Source organism: Mobula hypostoma, chromosome 3 (assembly GCF_963921235.1).
Source record: "Mobula hypostoma chromosome 3, sMobHyp1.1, whole genome shotgun sequence".
Lineage (NCBI taxonomy): Eukaryota > Metazoa > Chordata > Chondrichthyes > Myliobatiformes > Myliobatidae > Mobula > Mobula hypostoma.
The window spans coordinates 213,782-232,847 of NC_086099.1; the positions used below are offsets into that span (position 1 = coordinate 213,782).

The 19,066-nt window shown below is 46.2% G+C and overlaps 1 protein-coding gene across 3 annotated transcripts in view; it reads left to right on the top strand.

The window, feature by feature from the left end:
- LOC134343793 (NACHT, LRR and PYD domains-containing protein 3-like) overlaps positions 1 to 19,066 on the top strand; it is a 120,029-nt gene that overhangs the window by 38,377 nt on the left and 62,586 nt on the right. For 2 of the 3 annotated variants that reach the window (XM_063042528.1, XM_063042529.1), the window contains exon 4: positions 13,087 to 13,404. The exons of the other annotated variant lie outside the window; for it this stretch is intronic. In XM_063042528.1, the coding sequence (XP_062898598.1) occupies positions 13,087 to 13,404 (318 nt within the window). The remainder of the gene's footprint in view (positions 1 to 13,086; positions 13,405 to 19,066) is intronic. 3 annotated transcript variants of the gene reach the window in all.

Consider the following 19,066-nt stretch of genomic DNA (forward strand, 5'->3'; position numbering starts at 1 on the left):
CAGACTAACTGTGGGCAGTTGTATCCATGACAGCCTCTTGTATCAGCTTCTGCCCGTACGTCGGGAGAAACGGGAACAAAGAGTGATCTGATTTTCCAAAAGCTGGGCGAAGGAGAGCTTTGTAGGTGCTGCGGAAGGGAGAGTAGCAGTGGTCAAGTGTTCTATCTCCCAGAGAGCTCACCTGGATGTACTGTCAAAGCTTCAGAGAGACTTCCGTCAGCGACGCTTGATTTAAATCTCCGACGGTGATGAAGGCGGCCTCTGGTAGCGCAGTCTCCAGCGTGTTGATGGTACAGTTTCTTGAGAGCCAGGTCAGTATCAGCCTGCGGCGGAATATACATCGCTGTGATGATAACAGCCGTGATGAACTCCCTCGGCAGCCAGTAGCGTCTACACAACAGCACCAGTTATTCCAGCTCTGGGGAACAAAAGGATTTGAGGGCATGCACATTCCGGGGATCGCACCAAACATTTTTGACCATGAAGCATATCCCTCCTCCATTACTCTTCCCAGAGATTTTTTTGACTATCTGCCCGGAACAGGGAGAACCCAGAGGGTTCAACAGCGTGGTCCGGTATCTCCTCCGTCAGCCAGGTCTCCACGAGCCACAAAATGTTACATTCCTTTGTTTCTGGCTGGTAGAAGATTTTTGCTCTCAGTTCGCATAACTTGTTGTCCAGGGACTGAACGTTAGCCAGGGATATGCAAGGGAGCCGCGGCCGATTAGCACGCCGTCTCAGCCTCACCAGAGGCAGAGGCAGAGCCTCACCGTCTCATCCCTTCCTCCGAGGTAGTGGCGAGATGAGTCTCCCATGGATCGCACAAGCAGGGGATCCCAGCGTGGGAAAGGCGGCACATAGTGGATAAGTAATGTCTTTCCAATGTTCAGAAGGGTCAGTCTATCGTATGTGATGTGACTGTCAGCTACTTGAACAGAAAATGCGAAGGAAATTGTAGAAATTAGTAGTATACTGTAGATTTGGAACAGAGCTCGCAACATGGCCACCGTACGCAGCGCCATCTTGTTGCATCTAATTTTTTAATCCATCTTGAACAATCGGTCTCCAACCAGATCGTATGCTACGTTTTTTTCTTTTCATCTTCCACTGAACCAAAAGCCCATGACCAACCTTATTGCCCCCATCAAGAAAACCTCCTGCTAATTGATGGCACACATTCAACACCTTATCTTCAACAATAACCAAAGGAGGCTGAAACAGAACAGCCCCCTCCCACAGAACTACCAAGCGAAAAACCTACAGCATAACAGTAAAGATGTGAACCAGGGCATTACGCATTCGTCACAGGAATAAAATGAAAGTAATCATTAGAGAATGCATAACCGTATACGACTAAATGTCACTCAACAACGACTCGCAGAGTGATGATCGGTGAGGTCATGGGGACATTATTTGGAGCCACATTCACACAGTATTCCCCACTGCCAGAGCACCATGATCGGTTAATGACGAAGCAGACTCCGCCGCTGCCTCTGTTCGTACCTGATGCTGCCGACCGGTCCATCTGGTGGACTGAGAGATGAGCAGTGTCTCAGTGAAACAGAAAACACAATAATCACTTGTGTCCCTCCAATACAGCAGTCTTACCCCTAGCTCCTATGACTTGCACTCCAGTGAAGGTACATTGGCCGGGAATAAATTGAATGACTGAATTGACTTTATTACTTACATCTTTCGTATACATGAGGAGTAAACATATTTACCTTACATCTCCATCTGAATGTGCAATGTGCAATTATTTATGGTAAATTACATGGACTCTCTGAAGAAATCCCTTGGTGTCTGTCACATTGACCATTGCCAGTGGTCTAATCTAGCCTCCGATCGCGAGGCCTGGCGACACACCATTCACCAGCCTGTCTCCTCCTTCAAGAATGCACGCAGGGCTGGCATTGAGGACAAAAGGAGAAGGAGGAAGAACCGTGACACAGCAGCACCAAACCCAGAACAGAACTTCCCTTGCAGCCGCTGTGGCCGGACCTGCCTGTCCCGTATTGGCCTCGTCAGCCACCAGCGAGCCTGCAGCAGACGTAGGCAGCCCCCTTCCTAAATCTCTGTTCGCGAAGCCAAGCCATGAAGATGATAATAAATAGTACAAACACCAGGACAGTCAATACAATGCAGAAATACAATTGTATCAATATTAATTAATCAGTCTGATGGCCCGGTGGAAGAAGCTGTCCTGGGTTTTATGCTGCGGTACCATTTACCAAATGGTAGCAGTTGGAACATTTGTAGTTGGGCTGACTCGGGCCTCCAACGATCCTTCGGGCCATTTTTACACACCTGTCTTTGAATATATCCTGAATAGTGGGAAATTCACATCTACAGATGCGCTGGGCTGTGTGCAGAGTCCTGCGATTGAGGTTCCCATACTAGGCACTGATGCAGCCTGTCAGGATGCACTCAATTGTGCCCTCTCTAAAAGTTCTAAGGTTTTGGGGGCCCATACTAAACTTGTTCAACCGTCTGAGGTGAAAAAGGTGCAACAGCGCCTCTTACAGACTACATATTATCCTCAGTGACGTGATGCTGAGGAACCTAAAGCTGTTCACCCTCTGAACCCCGGATCCATTGATGTCAATAGGGGTTAGCCTGGCTCCATTTCTGCTGTAGTCCACAATCAGCTGCTTTGTTTTTGCGACATTGAGGTTGTTTTCTTGACACCACTGTGTCAAGGATGCCATAGTCGTGTCGTGTTACTCGTCGTTAAGGCGACAGTAAAGATTCTGCAGATAGGGGAGCCGAGGTGCGAGATCAGATCAGACCAACCTGCAAGGTGGAGATGGCTTGGTGACGCAAGTGACCATTGCCTTCCATAGTGACCCCAGGCCCGCGGATTGTGCACTGTCCCCCTGTAGGACCGTGCTCTCGCCTGCGTTCTGTGCAGTTGCTCTTACAACTGAGACACTGAAAGTACGGCCGGTATTGTATTATCACCGACGGCAGTTATCACAGTGTGCAGTTGTGAATCTCCTTTTGTCAGAATCAGGTGCAATATATTGGCACAAGTCATGAAAAAAGTACAGGGTAGTGTTCATAGGTTCAGTACCCATTCAGAGATCGAGTGGCAGAAAAGAAGAAGCTGTTCCTGAATCGTCAAGTGTGCGCTGTTAGGCTTCTCTACCTCATTCCCGATTGCCCCACTGAGAAGAGGGCAAGACCTTTGTGTTGTGGGTCTTCAATGATGCACGTCGCCTTTTTGAGACATGGCGCATTGAAGAAGTCATGGATACTATGTGCATCGATTAAAAGTCTTGGAAATGAAGCTGCCGAGAACAGGAATACCCTTTTCATAGATGGGAACCACTCTGTATCATTGCTTAATTCTCTTTCATAATTTATTCTGAAAATGGGTAGCATGTCTTTCTCTTTGTAGTTAGGAGACTACACTAATCATTATCTACATGGGAAGCTGGTGGAGAGAACCCACATTATTGAGTTTGGTTAATGGTGAATGAACCGATTACAAAGGGAGATAACATCAGAACTATCTGAACTTTCACAACACTTTCACCTTCATTCCCAGAATAGGGAGGCACAGGGGACAAAAAAACAAACAATTATTTATGTTGGACCAAAATGTGCCATGGTCACAGCAGCTAAATTAATGATTATATGCTCCACAGAATTAAAAATATAGTTGTTGCTTATTCATGTTGATTTTCAAAAGGATATTTTGTAGCAACAGTCGCAGTTTCCATGAATACACTAAGCAAATTCTACTTTGCAGAAATAATGGTGAATAGGTGTGTATTTTTGTTCGTGTTGGTAGGAGGATTTATTTGAGTAAATATGGGGAATAATGTTAATTTGACATGAACCTATAGCATGCTCTGAAAACATAGGTGATGGTGGTGTTATAACAACGATTTTGGAAAATCAAGATCTGAAATATAGCTTAAACTGCACAGGGCTTGGGGGGAATTACACATGAAATCCAGCGTACATTACATCAGGGTTAGGCAGACATGCATTGAGATATCACGCCAACCGGATAGTCATTGATCATGTATAAGAATGCTGAGAGAGATTGATAAGGTAGATAGTGAAAATTCTGACTTGCACTCCCTTTTTCTAAGATCGAAACCCGGACTTGAGAAACGGCCATTACTAAGATCTAAACATGAGAACGTGGAGCAGAACGTGTGGCTCCCCCGTCTCGCTCCTCCCAAGAGACGATGAAGGCTAATCTGAACTTTGTCTCATATCCATGCTCCGATACATACAGCATCCAAGAAGTCCAAGCACTCTTCAGACTCGGTTGGAAATTCTGAATGATAGCAATACTAAGCGTCCCCCCTCCCTGACCCCAACCAGCACCATATTCAGAGCTCTCCAAGTCAGAGAATGCCAAGTGTTCACCACCCGCTTTGAGTAAAAACACGTCCATGATTGCATGACGACTCACTCAGAACCTTTCTTCTGGTTTTGGATATCCTCCCCCACCAAATTACACCGATTCAGGAGCTTACATGAAACTAATACATCCTGAGCGGTGACAAATGAGTAGCTGATTTCACGACACATGCTATCGATAATAAATCTGATTCTGATGCTGAGCTGGGAAGGTGCTCAAACACCAGAGTCGTAGGTGGGTGGTATGGTAATTGGGTAGAACGAACTGTAAGCAGACTCACTAACAACATCACCAGGAAAATCAGGGTCTTACATGACAGGTGTGTGTGTGTGTGTGTGTGTGTGTGTGTGTGTGTGAGAGATAGTCATAGTCATAGTCATACTTCATTGATCCCGGGGGAAATTGGTTTGCATTACAGTTGCACCATAAATAATAAATAGTAATAAAACCATAAATAGTTAAATAGTAATATCTAAATTATGCCAGGAAATAAGTCCAGGACCTATTGGCTCAGGGTGTCTGACCCTCCAGGGGAGGAGTTGTAAAGTTTGATGGCCACAGGCAGGAATGACTTCCTATGACGCTCTGTGCTGCATCTCGGTGGAATGAGTCTCTGGCTGAATAGAAACATAGAAAATAGGTGCAGGAGTAGGCCATTCAGCCCTTTGAGCCTCCACCCCCATTTATTATGATCATGGCTGATCATCCAACTCAGAACCCCGCCCCAGCCTTCTCTCCATACCCCCTGATCCCCGTAGCCACAATGGCCATATCTAACTCCCTCTTAAATATAGCCAATGAACTGGCCTCAACTGTTTCCCGTGGCAGAGAATTCCACAGATTCACCACTCTCTGTGTGAAGAAGTTTTTCCTAATCTCGGTCCTAAAAGGCTTCCCCTTTATCCTCAAACTGTGACCCCTCGTTCTGGACTTCCCCGACATCGGGAACAATCTTCCTGCATCTAGCCTGTTCAATCTGTTTAGGATTTTATACGTTTCAATCAGATCCCGCTTCAATCTTCTAAATTCCAACGAGTACAAGCCCAGTTCATCCAGTCTTTCTTCATATGAAAGTCCTGCCATCCCAGGAATCAATCTGGTGAACCTTCTTTGTACTCTCTCTATGGCAAGGATGTCTTTCCTCAGATTAGGGGACCAAAACTGCACACAATACTCCAGGTGTGGTCTCACCAAGGCCTTGTACAACTGTAGTAGTACCTCCCTGCTCCTGTACTCGAATCCTCTCGCTATAAATGCCAGCATACCATTTGCCTTTTTCACCGCCTGCTGTACCTGCATGCCCACTTTCAATGACTGGTGTATAATGACACCCAGGTCTCGTTGCACTTCCCCTTTTCCTAATCGGCCACCATTCAGATAATAATCTGTTTTCCTATTTTTGCCACCAAAGTGGATAACTTCACATTTATCCACATTAAATTGCATCTGCCATGAATTTGCCCACTCGCCCAACCTATCCAAGTCACTCTGCATACTCTTAGCATCCTCCTCACAGCTAACACTGCCACCCAGCTTCGTGTCATCCGCAAACTTGGAGATGCTGCATTTAATTCCCTCATCCAAGTCATTAATATATATTGTAAACAACTGGGGTCCCAGCACTGAGCCTTGCGGTACCCCACTAGTCACTGCCTGCCATTCTGAAAAGGTCCCGTTTATTCCCACTCTTTGCTTCCTGTCTGCTAACCAATTCTCCATCCACATCAATACCTTACCCCCAATACCGTATGCTTTAAGTTTGCACACAAATCTCCTGTGTGGGACCTTGTCAAAAGCCTTTTGAAAATCCAAATATACCACATTCACTGGTTCTCCCCTATCCACTCTACTAGTTACATCCTCAAAAAATTCTATGAGATTTCGTCAGACATGATTTTCCTTTCACAAATCCATGCTGACATTGTCCGATGATTTCACCGCTTTCCAAATGTGCTGTTATCACACCTTTGATAACCGACTCCAGCAGTTTCCCCACCACCGACGTTAGGCTAACCAGTCTATAATTCCCCGGTTTCTCTTTCCCTCCTTTTTTAAAAAGTGGGGTTACATTAGCCACCCTCCAATCCTCAGGAACTAGTCCAGAATCTAACGAGTTTTGAAAATTTATCACTAATGCATCCACTATTTCTTGGGCTACTTCCTTAAGCACTCTAGGATGCAGACCATCTGGCCCTGGGGATTTATCTGCCTTCAATCCCTTCAATTTACCTAACACCACTTCCCTACTAACATGTATTTCGCTCAGTTCCTCCATCTCACTGGACCCTCTGTCCCCTACTATTTCTGGAAGATTATTTATGTCCTCCTTAGTGAAGACAGAACCAAAGTAATTATTCAATTGGTCTGCCATGTCCTTGCTCCCCATAATCAATCCACCTGTTTCTGTCTGTAGGGGACCCACATTTGTCTTTACCAGTCTTTTCCTTTTTACATATCTATAAAAGCTTTTACAGTCCGTTTTTATGTTCCCTGCCAGTTTTCTCTCATAATCTTTTTTCCCCTTCCTAATTAAGCCCTTTGTCCTCCTCTGCTGAACTCTGAATTTCTCCCAGTCCTCAAGTGAGCCACTTCTTCTGGCTAATTTGTATGCTTCTTCTTTGGAATTGATACTATCCCTAATTTCTCTTATCAGCCACGGGTGCACTACCTTCCTTGATTTATTCTTTTGCCAAACTGGGATGAACAATTGTTGTAGTTCATCCATGCAACCTTTAAATGCTTGCCATTGCATATCCACCGTCAATCCTTTAAGTGTCATTTGCCAGTCTATCTTAGCTAATTCACGTCTCATACCTTCAAAGTTACCCTTCTTTAAGTTCAGAACCTTTGTTTCTGAATTAACTATGTCACTCTCCATCTTAATGAAGAATTCCACCATATTATGGTCACTCTTACCCAAGGGGCCTCTCACGACAAGATTGCTAATTAACCCTTCCTCATTGCTCAAAACCCAGTCCAGAATAGCCTGCTCTCTAGTTGGTTCCTCGACATGTTGGTTCAAAAAACCATCCCGCATACATTCCAAGAAATCCTCTTCCTCCGCACCTTTACCAATTTGGTTCACCCAATCTGCATGTAGATTGAAGTCACCCATTATAACTGTTGTTCCTTTATTGTACACATTTCTAATTTCCTGTTTAATACCATCTCCAACCTCACTACTACTGTTAGGTGGCCTGTACACAACTCCCAGTAGCGTCTTCTACCCCTTAGTGTTACGCAGCTCTACCCATATCGATTCCACATCTTCCCGGCTTATGTCCTTCCTTTCTATTGCATTCATCTCTTCTTTAACCAGCAACGCCACCCCACCTCCCCTTCCTTCATGTCTATCCCTCCTGAATATTGAATATCCCTGAACGTTGAGCTCCCATCCTTGGTCACCCTGGAGCCATGTCTCTGTGATCCCAACTATATCATAATCATTAATAACAATCTGCACTTTCAAATCATCCACCTTGTTACGAATGCTCCTTGCATTGACACACAAAGCCTTCAGGCGCTCTTTTACAACTCTCTTAGCCCTTATACAATTATGTTGAAAAGTGGCCCTTTTTGATGCTTGCCCTGGATTTGTCGGCCTGCCACTTTTACTTTTCTCCTTAGTACCTTTTGCTTCTACACTCACTTTACACCCCTCTGTCTCTCTGCACTCGTTCCCACCCCCCTGTTGTGAACTAACCTCCTCTTGCCTAGCCTCTTTAATTTGATTCCCACCCCCAACCATTCTAGTTTAAAGTCACCTCAGTAGCCCTCGCTCATCTCCCTGCTAGGATATTGGTCCCACTAGGATTCAAGTGTAACCCGTACTTTTTGTACAGGTCACGCCTGCGCCAAAAGAGGTCCCAATGATCCAAAAACTTGAATCCCTGCCCCCTGCTCCAATCCCTCAGCCACACATTTATCCTTCACCTCATCGCATTCCTACTCTCACTGTAGCGTTGCACAGGCAGTAATCCCGAGATTACTACCTTTGTGGTCCTTTTTCTCAACTCCCTTCCTAGGTCCCTATATTCTCCTTTCAGGACCTCATCCCTTTTCCTACCTATGTCATTGGTACCTATATGTACAATGACCTCTGGCTCCTCACCCTCCCACTTCAGGATATTTTGAACACGATCAAAAATATCCCGGACCCTGGCACCAGGGAGGCAAACTACCATCCGGGTCTCTGGACTGCGTCCACAGAATCGCCTATCTGACCCCCTTACTATCGAGTCCCCTATCACAACTGCCCTCCTCTTCCTTGCCCTACCCTTCTGAGCTACAGGGCCAGACTCTGTGCCACAGGCACGGCCACTGTCACTTCCCCCGGGTAAGCTGTCCCCCCCAACAGTACTCAAACAGGAGTACCTATTGTTAAGGGGCACAGCCACCGGGGTACTCTCTATTACCTGACTCTTCCCCTTCCCCCTCCTAACCGTGACCCACTTGTCTGCCTCCCGTGGCCCCGGTGTGACCACCTGCCTGCAACTCCACTCTATCAACTCCTCACTCTCCCTGACCAGACATAGAAACATAGAAACATAGAAAATAGGTGCAGGAGTAGGCCATTCGGCCCTTCGAGCCTGCACCGCCATTTATTATGATCATGGCTGATCATCCAACTCAGAACCCAGCCTTCCCTCCATACCCCCTGACCCCTGTAGCCACAAGGGCCATATCTAACTTCCTTTTAAACATAGCTAATGAACTGGCCTCAACAGTTTGCTGTGGCAGAGAATTCCACAGATTCACCACTCTCTGTGTGAAGAAATTTTTCCTAACCTCGGTCCTAAAAGGCTTCCCCTCTATCCTCAAACTGTGACCCCTCGTTCTAGACCTCCCCAACATCGGGAACAATCTTCCTGCATCTAGCCTGTCCAATCCCTTTAGGATCTTATACGTTTCAATCAGATCCCCCCTCAATCTTCTAAATTCCAACGAGTACAAGCCCAGTTCATCCAGTCTTTCTTCATATGAAAGACCTGCCATCCCAGGAATCAATCAGACGAAGGTCATCGAGCTGCAGCTCCAGTTCCGTAACGCGGTCCCTTAGGAGCTGCATCTCGATGCACTTGGCACAGATGTAGATGTCCGGGAGGCTTGGAGACTCCAGGGCCTCCCACATCCGACACCGAGAACAGCAAACTGCCCTCACACTCATACTGCCCCTCTCCTCAAATAACAACAGAAAATGAATGCCAAACCTTCCTCGCCTTGCCCGTTTCCGCCTAAGCCCGCTGAGCCGAAGCCCTTAAGTCTTCACTCTGCTCCTGGCTCACTCCGCCGCCCTCAAACTACGCTGCCCGCTCTATGAGGTCTGTTCCTTTTAAATCTGCCGTGCTGCACTGGCCGACGTCACACGCCTGCGCAGTCCCGCCTCTCTGAACGCCGTTGGAGAAAAAAAAAATGAAAATGTACTCCTGTGCCCACCCAGTACATTATGTAGTGGATGGGAGACATTGTCCAAGATGGCATGCAATTTAGACAGCATCCTCTTTTCAGACACCACCGTCAGAGAGTCCAGTTCCATCCCCACAGCATCACTGGCCTTACAAATGAGTTTGTTGATTCATAGAAACATAGAAACATAGAAAATAGGTGCAGGAGTAGGCCATTCGGCCCTTCGAGCCTGCACCGCCATTTATTATGATCATGGCTGATCATCCAACTCAGAACCCCGCCCCAGCCTTCCCTCCATACCCCCTGACCCCTGTAGCCACAAGGGCCATATCTAACTTCCTTTTAAACATAGCTAATGAACTGGCCTCAACAGTTTGCTGTGGCAGAGAATTCCACAGATTCACCACTCTCTGTGTGAAGAAGTTTTTCCTAATCTCGGTCCTAAAAGGCTTCCCCTCTATCCTCAAACTGTGACCCCTCGTTCTGGACCTCCCCAACATCGGGAACAATCTTCCCGCATCCAGCCTGTCCACTCCCTTTAGGATCTTATACGTTTCAATCAGATCCCCCCTCAATCTTCTAAATTCCAACGAGTACAAGCCCAGTTCATCCAGTCTTTCTTCATATGAAAGACCTGCCATCCCAGGAATCAATCTGGTGAACTTTCTTTGTACTCCCTCTATGGCAAAGATGTCTTTCCTCAGATTAGGGGACCAAAACTGCACACAATACTCCAGGTGTGGTCTCACCAAGGCCTTGTACAACTGCAGTAGTACCTCCCTGCTCCTGTACTCGAATCCTCTCGCTATAAATGCCAGCATACTGTTTGCCTTTTTCACCGCCTGCTGTACCTGCATGCCCACTTTCAATGACTGGTGTATAATGACACCCAGGTCTCGTTGCACCTCCCCTTTTCCTAATCGGCCACCATTCAGATAATAATCTGTTTTCCTATTTTTGCCACCAAAGTGGATAACTTCACATTTATCCACATTAAATTGCATCTGCCATGAGTTTGCCCACTCACCCAACCTATCCAAGTCACCCTGCATCCTCTTAGCATCCTCCTCACTGCTAACACTGCCACCCAGCTTCGTGTCATCCGCAAACTTGGAGATGCTGGATTTAATTCCCTCATCCAAGTCATTAATGTATATTGTAAACAACTGGGGTCCGAGCACTGAGCCTTGCGGTACCCCACTAGTCACCGCCTGCCATTCTGAAAAGGTCCCGTTTATTCCCACTCTTTGCTTCCTGTCTGCTAACCAATTCTCCACCCACACCAATACCTTACCCCCAATACCGTGTGCTTTAAGTTTGCACACTAATCTCCTGTGTGGGACCTTTTCAAAAGCCTTTTGAAAATCCAAATATACCACATCCACTGGTTCTCCCCTATCCACTCTACTAGTTACATCCTCAAAAAATTCTATGAGATTCGTCAGACATGATTTTCCTTTCACAAATCCATGCTGACTTTGTCCAATCATTTCACCGCTTTCCAAATGTGCTGTTATCACATCCTTGATAACTGACTCCAGCAGTTTCCCCACCACCGACGTTAGGCTAACCGGCCTATAATTCCCCGGTTTCTCTCTCCCTCCTTTTTTAAAAAGTGGGGTTACATTAGCCACCCTCCAATCCTCAGGAACTAGTCCAGAATCTAACGAGTTTTGAAAAATTATCACTAATGCATCCACTATTTCTTGGGCTACCTCCTTAAGCACTCTGGGATGCAGACCATCTGGCCCTGGGGATTTATCTGCCTTCAATCCCTTCAATTTACCTAACACCACTTCCCTACTAACATGTATTTCGCTCAGTTCCTCCATCTCACTGGACCCTCTGTCCCTTACTATTTCTGGAAGATTATTTATGTCCTCCTTAGTGAAGACAGAACCAAAGTAATTATTCAATTGATCTGCCATGTCCTTGCTCCCCATAATCAATTCACCTGTTTCTGTTTGCAGGGGACCTACATTTGTCTTTACCAGTCTTTTCCTTTTTACATATCTATAAAAGCTTTTACAGTCCGTTTTTATGTTCTCTGCCAGTTTTCTCTCATAATCTTTTTTCGCCTTCCTAATTAAGCCCTTTGTCCTCCTCTGCTGAACTCTGAATTTCTCCCAGTCCTCAGGTGAGCCACTTTCTCTGGCTAATTTGTATGCTACTTCTTTGGAATTGATACTATCCCTAATTTCTCTTGTCAGCCACGGGTGCACTACCTTCCTTGATTTATTCTTTTGCCAAACTGGGATGAACAATTGTTGTAGTTCATCCATGCAACCTTTAAATGCCTGCCATTGCACACCCACCGTCAATCCTTTAAGTGTCATTTGCCAGTCTATCTTAGCTAATTCACGACTCATACCTTCAAAGTTACCCCTCTTTAAGTTCAGAACCTTTGTTTCTGAATTAACTACGTCCCTCTCCATGTTAATGAAGAATTCCACCATATTATGGTCACTCTTACCCAAGGGGCCTCTCACGACAAGATCGCTAATTAACCCTTCCTCATTGCTCAAAACCCAGTCCAGAATAGCCTGCTCTCTAGTCGGTTCCTCGACATGTTGGTTCAAAAAACCATCCCGCATACATTCCAAGAAATTCCAAGAAGTTGGTGTCTGCTACCCTCAGCCTGCTGCCCCAGCACACAACAGCAAACATGATAGCACTGGCCACCACAGACTCAGAGAACATCCTCAGCATCGTCTGGCAGATGTTAAAGGACCTCAGTCTCAACAGGAACTCGAGACGGCTCTGACCCTTCTTGTAGACAGCCTCAGTGTTCTTTGACCAGTCCAGTTTATTGTCAATTCGTATCTCCAGGTATTTGTAATCCTCCACCATGTCCACACTGACCCCCTGGATGGAAACGTGTGTGTGTGTTTGTTTGTCTGCATGTGCGTGCAAGCAAATTAGATTCGCTGGATGGGGTTCGGTCCAATGAGCTCTGGCACTTCTGACGACTGAAGCAAATGATGTAGCCCGGAGAGCAGGAAGTGTGGTTCTGTCCCCGAGTGTAATAGAAGGCAGATGCTGTTCTCTCGATATGGCGCTGCTGCCGTTTCCAGCGCTTGTTCTTTGTTTCTTCATAACCGCTGGTGAGGGTTTCTCGGACAGCTGGTATTCAGAGAATCAACAGAGCAGTGGACAGAAGATTAGTTTACAAGAGGCGATCTACGTATTGAGCTGCGTATAGATTATAAATATCTATAATTACTGAGCTACTGTACGTACATTTCTCCAGTTTTTGCACCTTTGTCGCTTTACCCTCATACGAATTTCCTCTTCCTCAGGTGAGTCTCAGCACTTTACCATCAACGTAGAGCACAGTAAAATATATGCAGCCATCGGGGGAGATGCATTCTTTTCAGTGTGGCCATCGGGGAAGATCTCAAGTGGAAGCTGGACCTTTAACGGGAAAACGGTCTGTCAGTGGATCGATCAACTCGTGTCTATTGATAATTTGTATACATCGCGAGCAGAGCTATTCACCTCCACCGGGTCGCTACTGCTGAAGTCGGTGAACGAGTCAGACAGTGGGGTGTACCGTGTGAACATGGCTCCAATCCGTGGCCCAAAAACCTTAGCGACTGTCACTCTCGAAGTCACTGGTAAGTGAGACGTTGGTCTTGTTCGCTCATGTATTGGAGGGTTGCTGTTTTTTATTTGTTTTATCTCCACTTTCCAACTTACTTTGTTACACTGTAAGTCACTGACATCTTGAAGGTTTATCTTTTATTGATTGGGAAATGTTAGCCAATGCATAGGATAACTCTGCCCTATGTTTGCTATGAGATCTTGCCGGATAGGTGTCGGCTGGGTGGACAAAATAAGATCGTGGGGGCTTGTGGCTGTGGAACCCGAGGCCGTGTGACTCCCAGCTCAGCCTGACTTTCACATCCGGCATGATTACGCCAGTTTACTTCAAAAAAGAACTACTCTTCGATACAGAACTTACTTCAATTGTTCACTCATTACTGTTTAGTTTAGTATTCGAACTGGATAATCCCATTCCGTGTTTTGAATCACATTAATTCTTTAGCATCTGGGCGCGCGCGTGTGTGTGTGTGTGTGTGTGTGTGTGTGACTGTTCATGTGTGTGTGTGGTGTTGAGATGATAATTGCTTTGTGTGATCTTGTGGGCAGTTTAACCCCCGCACATCAGCTGAAGTGTCCTGTGATGCCCTGGAACGCACTGCCAACAATGTCACCACTCTGGAACACTGAAGGACTCTTTCAAAATAGACATGATGCAGGGATCACTTTCCATTTCGGAATCGGATGACAGTGGGGGAGAAGGTGTTCCCTAAGCCTTCAGGCTTCTGTACCTCCTACCTGATGGTAAAAGTGCGAAACGAGGATGCCTTTGGTGCTGGTGGTCCATGGAGGTCCTGAATAATGGACGTTGCCTCTCAGAGACACTGCTCCTTGAAGGTGTCCTGGGTGATTTGTTAGCTAGTACCCAAGCTGGAGCTGAATAAATTTCCGGCCCTCTGCGGCTTCTTTCATCCTATGCTGTAGCCCCCTCCCCTATAGTAGAGAGGGATACAGCCTGTTAGAATGCTCTCCACAGTACATCTATAGAAGTTATTGAGTGTTTTTTGTTGACATACCAAATCTCTACAAGCTCCTAATGAAGTATAGACGCTGCCTTCCTTCTTTGTAGTTACTTCAGTATTTTGGGGCCAGGTTCGGTCCTCAAGAGATCTTGACACCCAGATCACTCTCTGCACTTTGATCTTTCTATAAGGATTGGTATGCGTTCCTTCGTTTTACCATTCCTGAAGTCCACAATCAGCTTTTCCGCTTTACTGACATTGAGTGCCAGGTTGTTGCTGCGGCACCACTCCACATGTTGGCATACCACACTCCTGTACTCCCTTTCGTCTCCATCTGAGATTCTACCAACAATGGTTGTATCATCAGCAGATTTATAGATGGTATTTGGGCTATGCCGAGCCACACAGTCATGACTGTAGACAGAGTAGAGCAGTGGGCTGAGCTGCACCATACTGATCGACAGCAAGGCAGCGATGTTATCACCAATCTGCACTGATTGCTGTCTTCCGGTAAGAATGTCGAGGATCCAATTGCAGAAGGTGGTACAGGAGCCCACATTCTGTGGCTTCTCAATCAGGATTGTGGGAATGATGTTCTTCAATGCTGAGCTACAGTCAATGAACAGCATCCTGACAGCTGTTTGTCTTGTCCAGGTGGTCTAAAGCCGTGTAATGAGCCACTGAGATTGTGCCTGCTGTTGACCTATTGTGGTGATAGGCAAATTGCAATGGGTCCAGGTCCGTGCTGAGGCAAGTGCTGAGTCTAGACATGACCATCCTATCAAATCATTTCATCACTGTAGATATCAGTGCTACTGGGCAATAGTCATGAAGGCAGCACACATTATTCTTCTTTGGCACTGGTATAATTGTTGCCTTTTTGAAGCAAGTGGGAACTTTCGCCCATAGCAGTGAGAGATTGAAAATGTCCTTGAATACTCCCATCGGTTGGTTAGCGCAAGTTTTTGGCACCTTACCATGTTCTGCATCTGCACCTTCCGCCTTGCGGGGGTTTGGTTTCTTTAAAGACATCGTAACATTGGCCCCTGACAGAGAGATCACAGGGTCACTGAGAGCATCAGGGATCTTCACAGCTGTAGTTATATTCTTCCTTTCAATGTGGGCATAGAGGCTTAGGGTTAATATGGTCGTGAAGCATCGCTACCATGCATTCTATTGGGTTTCGCTTTGTAGGAATTAATGGTTTGCAAACTCTGCCAGAGTTGTTGACATCTAATGTCACCTCCAACATCATAGGAAATTGTCTTTTCACCCTTGTGATAGCCATTCACCTCATACTTGGTCCCTTGGTACAGATCTGTGTCGCCAGCCTTTAATGTCACAGATCTAGCCTTCAGCAGATGATGAACCGCTTGATTCTTCCACGGCTTACATTTGGGAATGCAGCCTGTCTTTGATGGTTTGGGCCCAGTGTTTCGGCTGTCCTGGTTGTTTGGGTTTGAACTAGTCTGAGTGGGAAATAACAAAATAAATGATCTAGGTTGCAAGTCTTGGGTAAAAACAACATGAGACAATATCGTTGTAGCCTTGGGCCAGATACAGTTAGAAACTGACGCAGGTCAGTCAGATCAGATTCAGGCAGTGAATTGAAACATAACAGATTGTTCTGATCTGGTACAAGAGGGAAAGCAACCAGAAGTCGTGATACATGTTGGGACCAATGACATAGGCAGGAAGAGGGATGAGGTCCTGAAGTGTGAGTTTCGGGAACTAGGCAGAAGGCTGAAGAACAGGACCTCAAGGGTGGCGTTCTCAGGATTGCTGCCAGTGCTACGTGACAGTGATGGTAAGAATTGGAGGAGATGGCAGTTGAATGCGTGGCTGAGGAGTTGGTGCAAGGAGCAGGCTTTTAGATTTTTAGATCATTGGGATCTCCTTCTGGGGAAGGTGGGACCTGTACAGATTGGATGGGTTGCACCTGAACTCGAGGGGGAGCAATATCCTTGCAGGTAGGTTTGTTAGCGTGGTTCGGGAGGGTTTAAACTAATTTGCATGGGGGATGGGACCCAGAGCGATAGAGCAGTGAAAAAAGTGCATGGAGTAAAGCCAGATCTAACATACAGAGAGGCTTTGAGGAAAGAGAAGCAGAATAAACGGTGTAAAGACAGTAAGGTAGAAGGGCAGAAATGTGTGTACCTCAATGCAAGAAGCATCAGGAACAAAGGTGATGAACTGACAGCTTGGATACATACATGGAATTATAGAAACATAGAAACATAGAAAATAGGTGCAGGAGTAGGCCATTCGGCCCTTCGAGCCTGCACCGCCATTTATTATGATCATGGCTGATCATCCAACTCAGAACCCAGCCTTCCCTCCATACCCCCTGACCCCTGTAGCCACAAGGGCCATATCTAACTTCCTTTTAAACATAGCTAATGAACTGGCCTCAACAGTTTGCTGTGGCAGAGAATTCCACAGATTCACCACTCTCTGTGTGAAGAAGTTTTTCCTAACCTCGGTCCTAAAAGGCTTCCCCTCTATCCTCAAACTGTGACCCCTCGTTCTAGACCTCCCCAACATCGGGAACAATCTTCCTGCATCTAGCCTGTCCAATCCCTTTAGGATCTTATACGTTTCAATCAGATCCCCCCTCAATCTTCTAAATTCCAACGAGTACAAGCCCAGTTCATTATGATGTACTGGCCATTACAGAGACTTGGCTGGCACCAGGGCAGGAATGGTTTCTCGATATTCCTGGATTTCAGTGCTTTGAAAGGGATAGAGAGGGTGGAAAAATGGGAGGAGGGGTGGCATTACTGGTCAGGGATACTATTACAGCTCCAGAAAGGGTGGGTAATGCAGCAGGATCCTCTTTTGAGTCAATATGGGTGGAAGTCAGGAACAGGAAGGGAGCAGTTACTCTATTGGGGGTATTCTATAGGCCCCCTGGTAGCAGCAGAGATACAGAAGAGCAGATTGGGAGGCAGATTTTGGAAAGGTGCAAAAATACCAGGATTGTAATCATGGGTGACTTTAACTTCCCTAATATTGATTGGCACCTGATTAGTTCCAAGGGTTTAGATGGGGCAGAGTTTGTTAAGTGTGTCCAGGACGGATTCCTGTCACAGTATGTGGACAGGCCGACCAGAGGGAATGCCATGCTAGATCTAGTACTAGGTAATGAACCGGGTCAGGTCACAGATCTCTCAGTGGGTGAGCATCTGGGGGACAGTGGATCACCGCTCCCTGGCCTTTAGCATTATCATGGAAAAAGATAGAATCAGAGAGGACAGGAAAATTTTTAATTGGGGAAAGGCAAATTATGAGGCTGTAAGGCTAGAACTTGCGGGTGTGAATTGGGATGATGTTTTTGCAGGGAAATGTACTATGGACATGTGGTCGATGTTTAGAGATCTCTTGCAGGATGTTAGGGATAAATTTGTCCCGGTGAGGAGGATAAAGAATGGTAGGGTGAAGGAACCATGGGTGACAAGAGAGGTGGAAAATCTAGTCAGGTGGAAGAAGGCAGCATACATGAGGTTTAGGAAGCAAGGATCAGATGGGTCTATTGAGGAATATAGGGAAGCAAGAAAGGAGCTTAAGAAGGGGCTGAGAAGAGCAAAAAGGGGGCATGAGAAGGCCATGGTGCGTAAGGTAAAGGAAAACCCCAAGGCATTCTTCAATTATGTGAAGAAAAAAAGGATGACAGGAGTGAAGGTAGGACCAATTAGAGATAAAGGTGGGAAGATGTGCCTGGAGGCTGTGGAAGTGAGCAAGGTCCTCAATGAATACTTCTGTTTGGTATTCACCAATGAGAAGGAACTTGATGATGGTGAGGACAATATGAGTGAGGTTGATGTTCTGGAACACGTTGATATTAAGGGAGAGGAGGTGTTGGAGTTGTTAAAGTACATTAGAACATAGAACATAGAATAGTACAGCACAGTACAGGCCCTTCGGCCCACAATGTTGTGCCGACCCTCAAACCCTGCCTCCCATATAAGCCCCCACCTTAAATGCCTCCATTTACCTGTCTAGTTGTCTCTTAAACTTCACTAGTGTATCTGCCTCCACCACTGACTCAGGCAGTGCATTCCACGCACCAACCACTATCTGAGTAAAAAACCTTCCTCTAATATCCCCCTTCAACTTCCCACCCCTTACCTTAAAGCCATGTCCTCTTGTATTGAGAGGAAGAGGCGCTGGCTATCCACTCTATCAATTCCTCTTATTATCTTGTACACCTCTATCATGTCTCCTCTCATCCTCCTTCTATCCAAAGAGTAAAACCCGAGCTCCCTTAATCTCCGATCATAATGCATACCATCTAAACCAGGCAGCATCCTGGTAAATCTCCTCCGTACCCTTTCCAATGCTTCCACATCCTTCCTATAGTGAGGTGACCAGAACTGGACACAGTACTCCAAGTGTGGCCTAACCAGAGTTTTATAGAGCTGCATCATTACATCGTGACTCTTAAACTCTATCCCTCGACTTATGAAAGCTAACACCCCATAAGCTTTCTTAACTTCCCTATCCACCTGTGAGGCAACTTTTAGGGATCTGTGGACATGTACCCCAAGATCCCTCTGCTCCTCCACACTACCAAGTATCCTGCCATTTACTTTGTACTCTGCATTGGAGTTTGTCCTTCCAGAGTGTACCACCTCACACTTCTCCGGGTTGAACTACATCTGCCACTTCTCAGCCCACTTCTGCATCCTATCAATGTCTCTCTGCAATCTTTGAC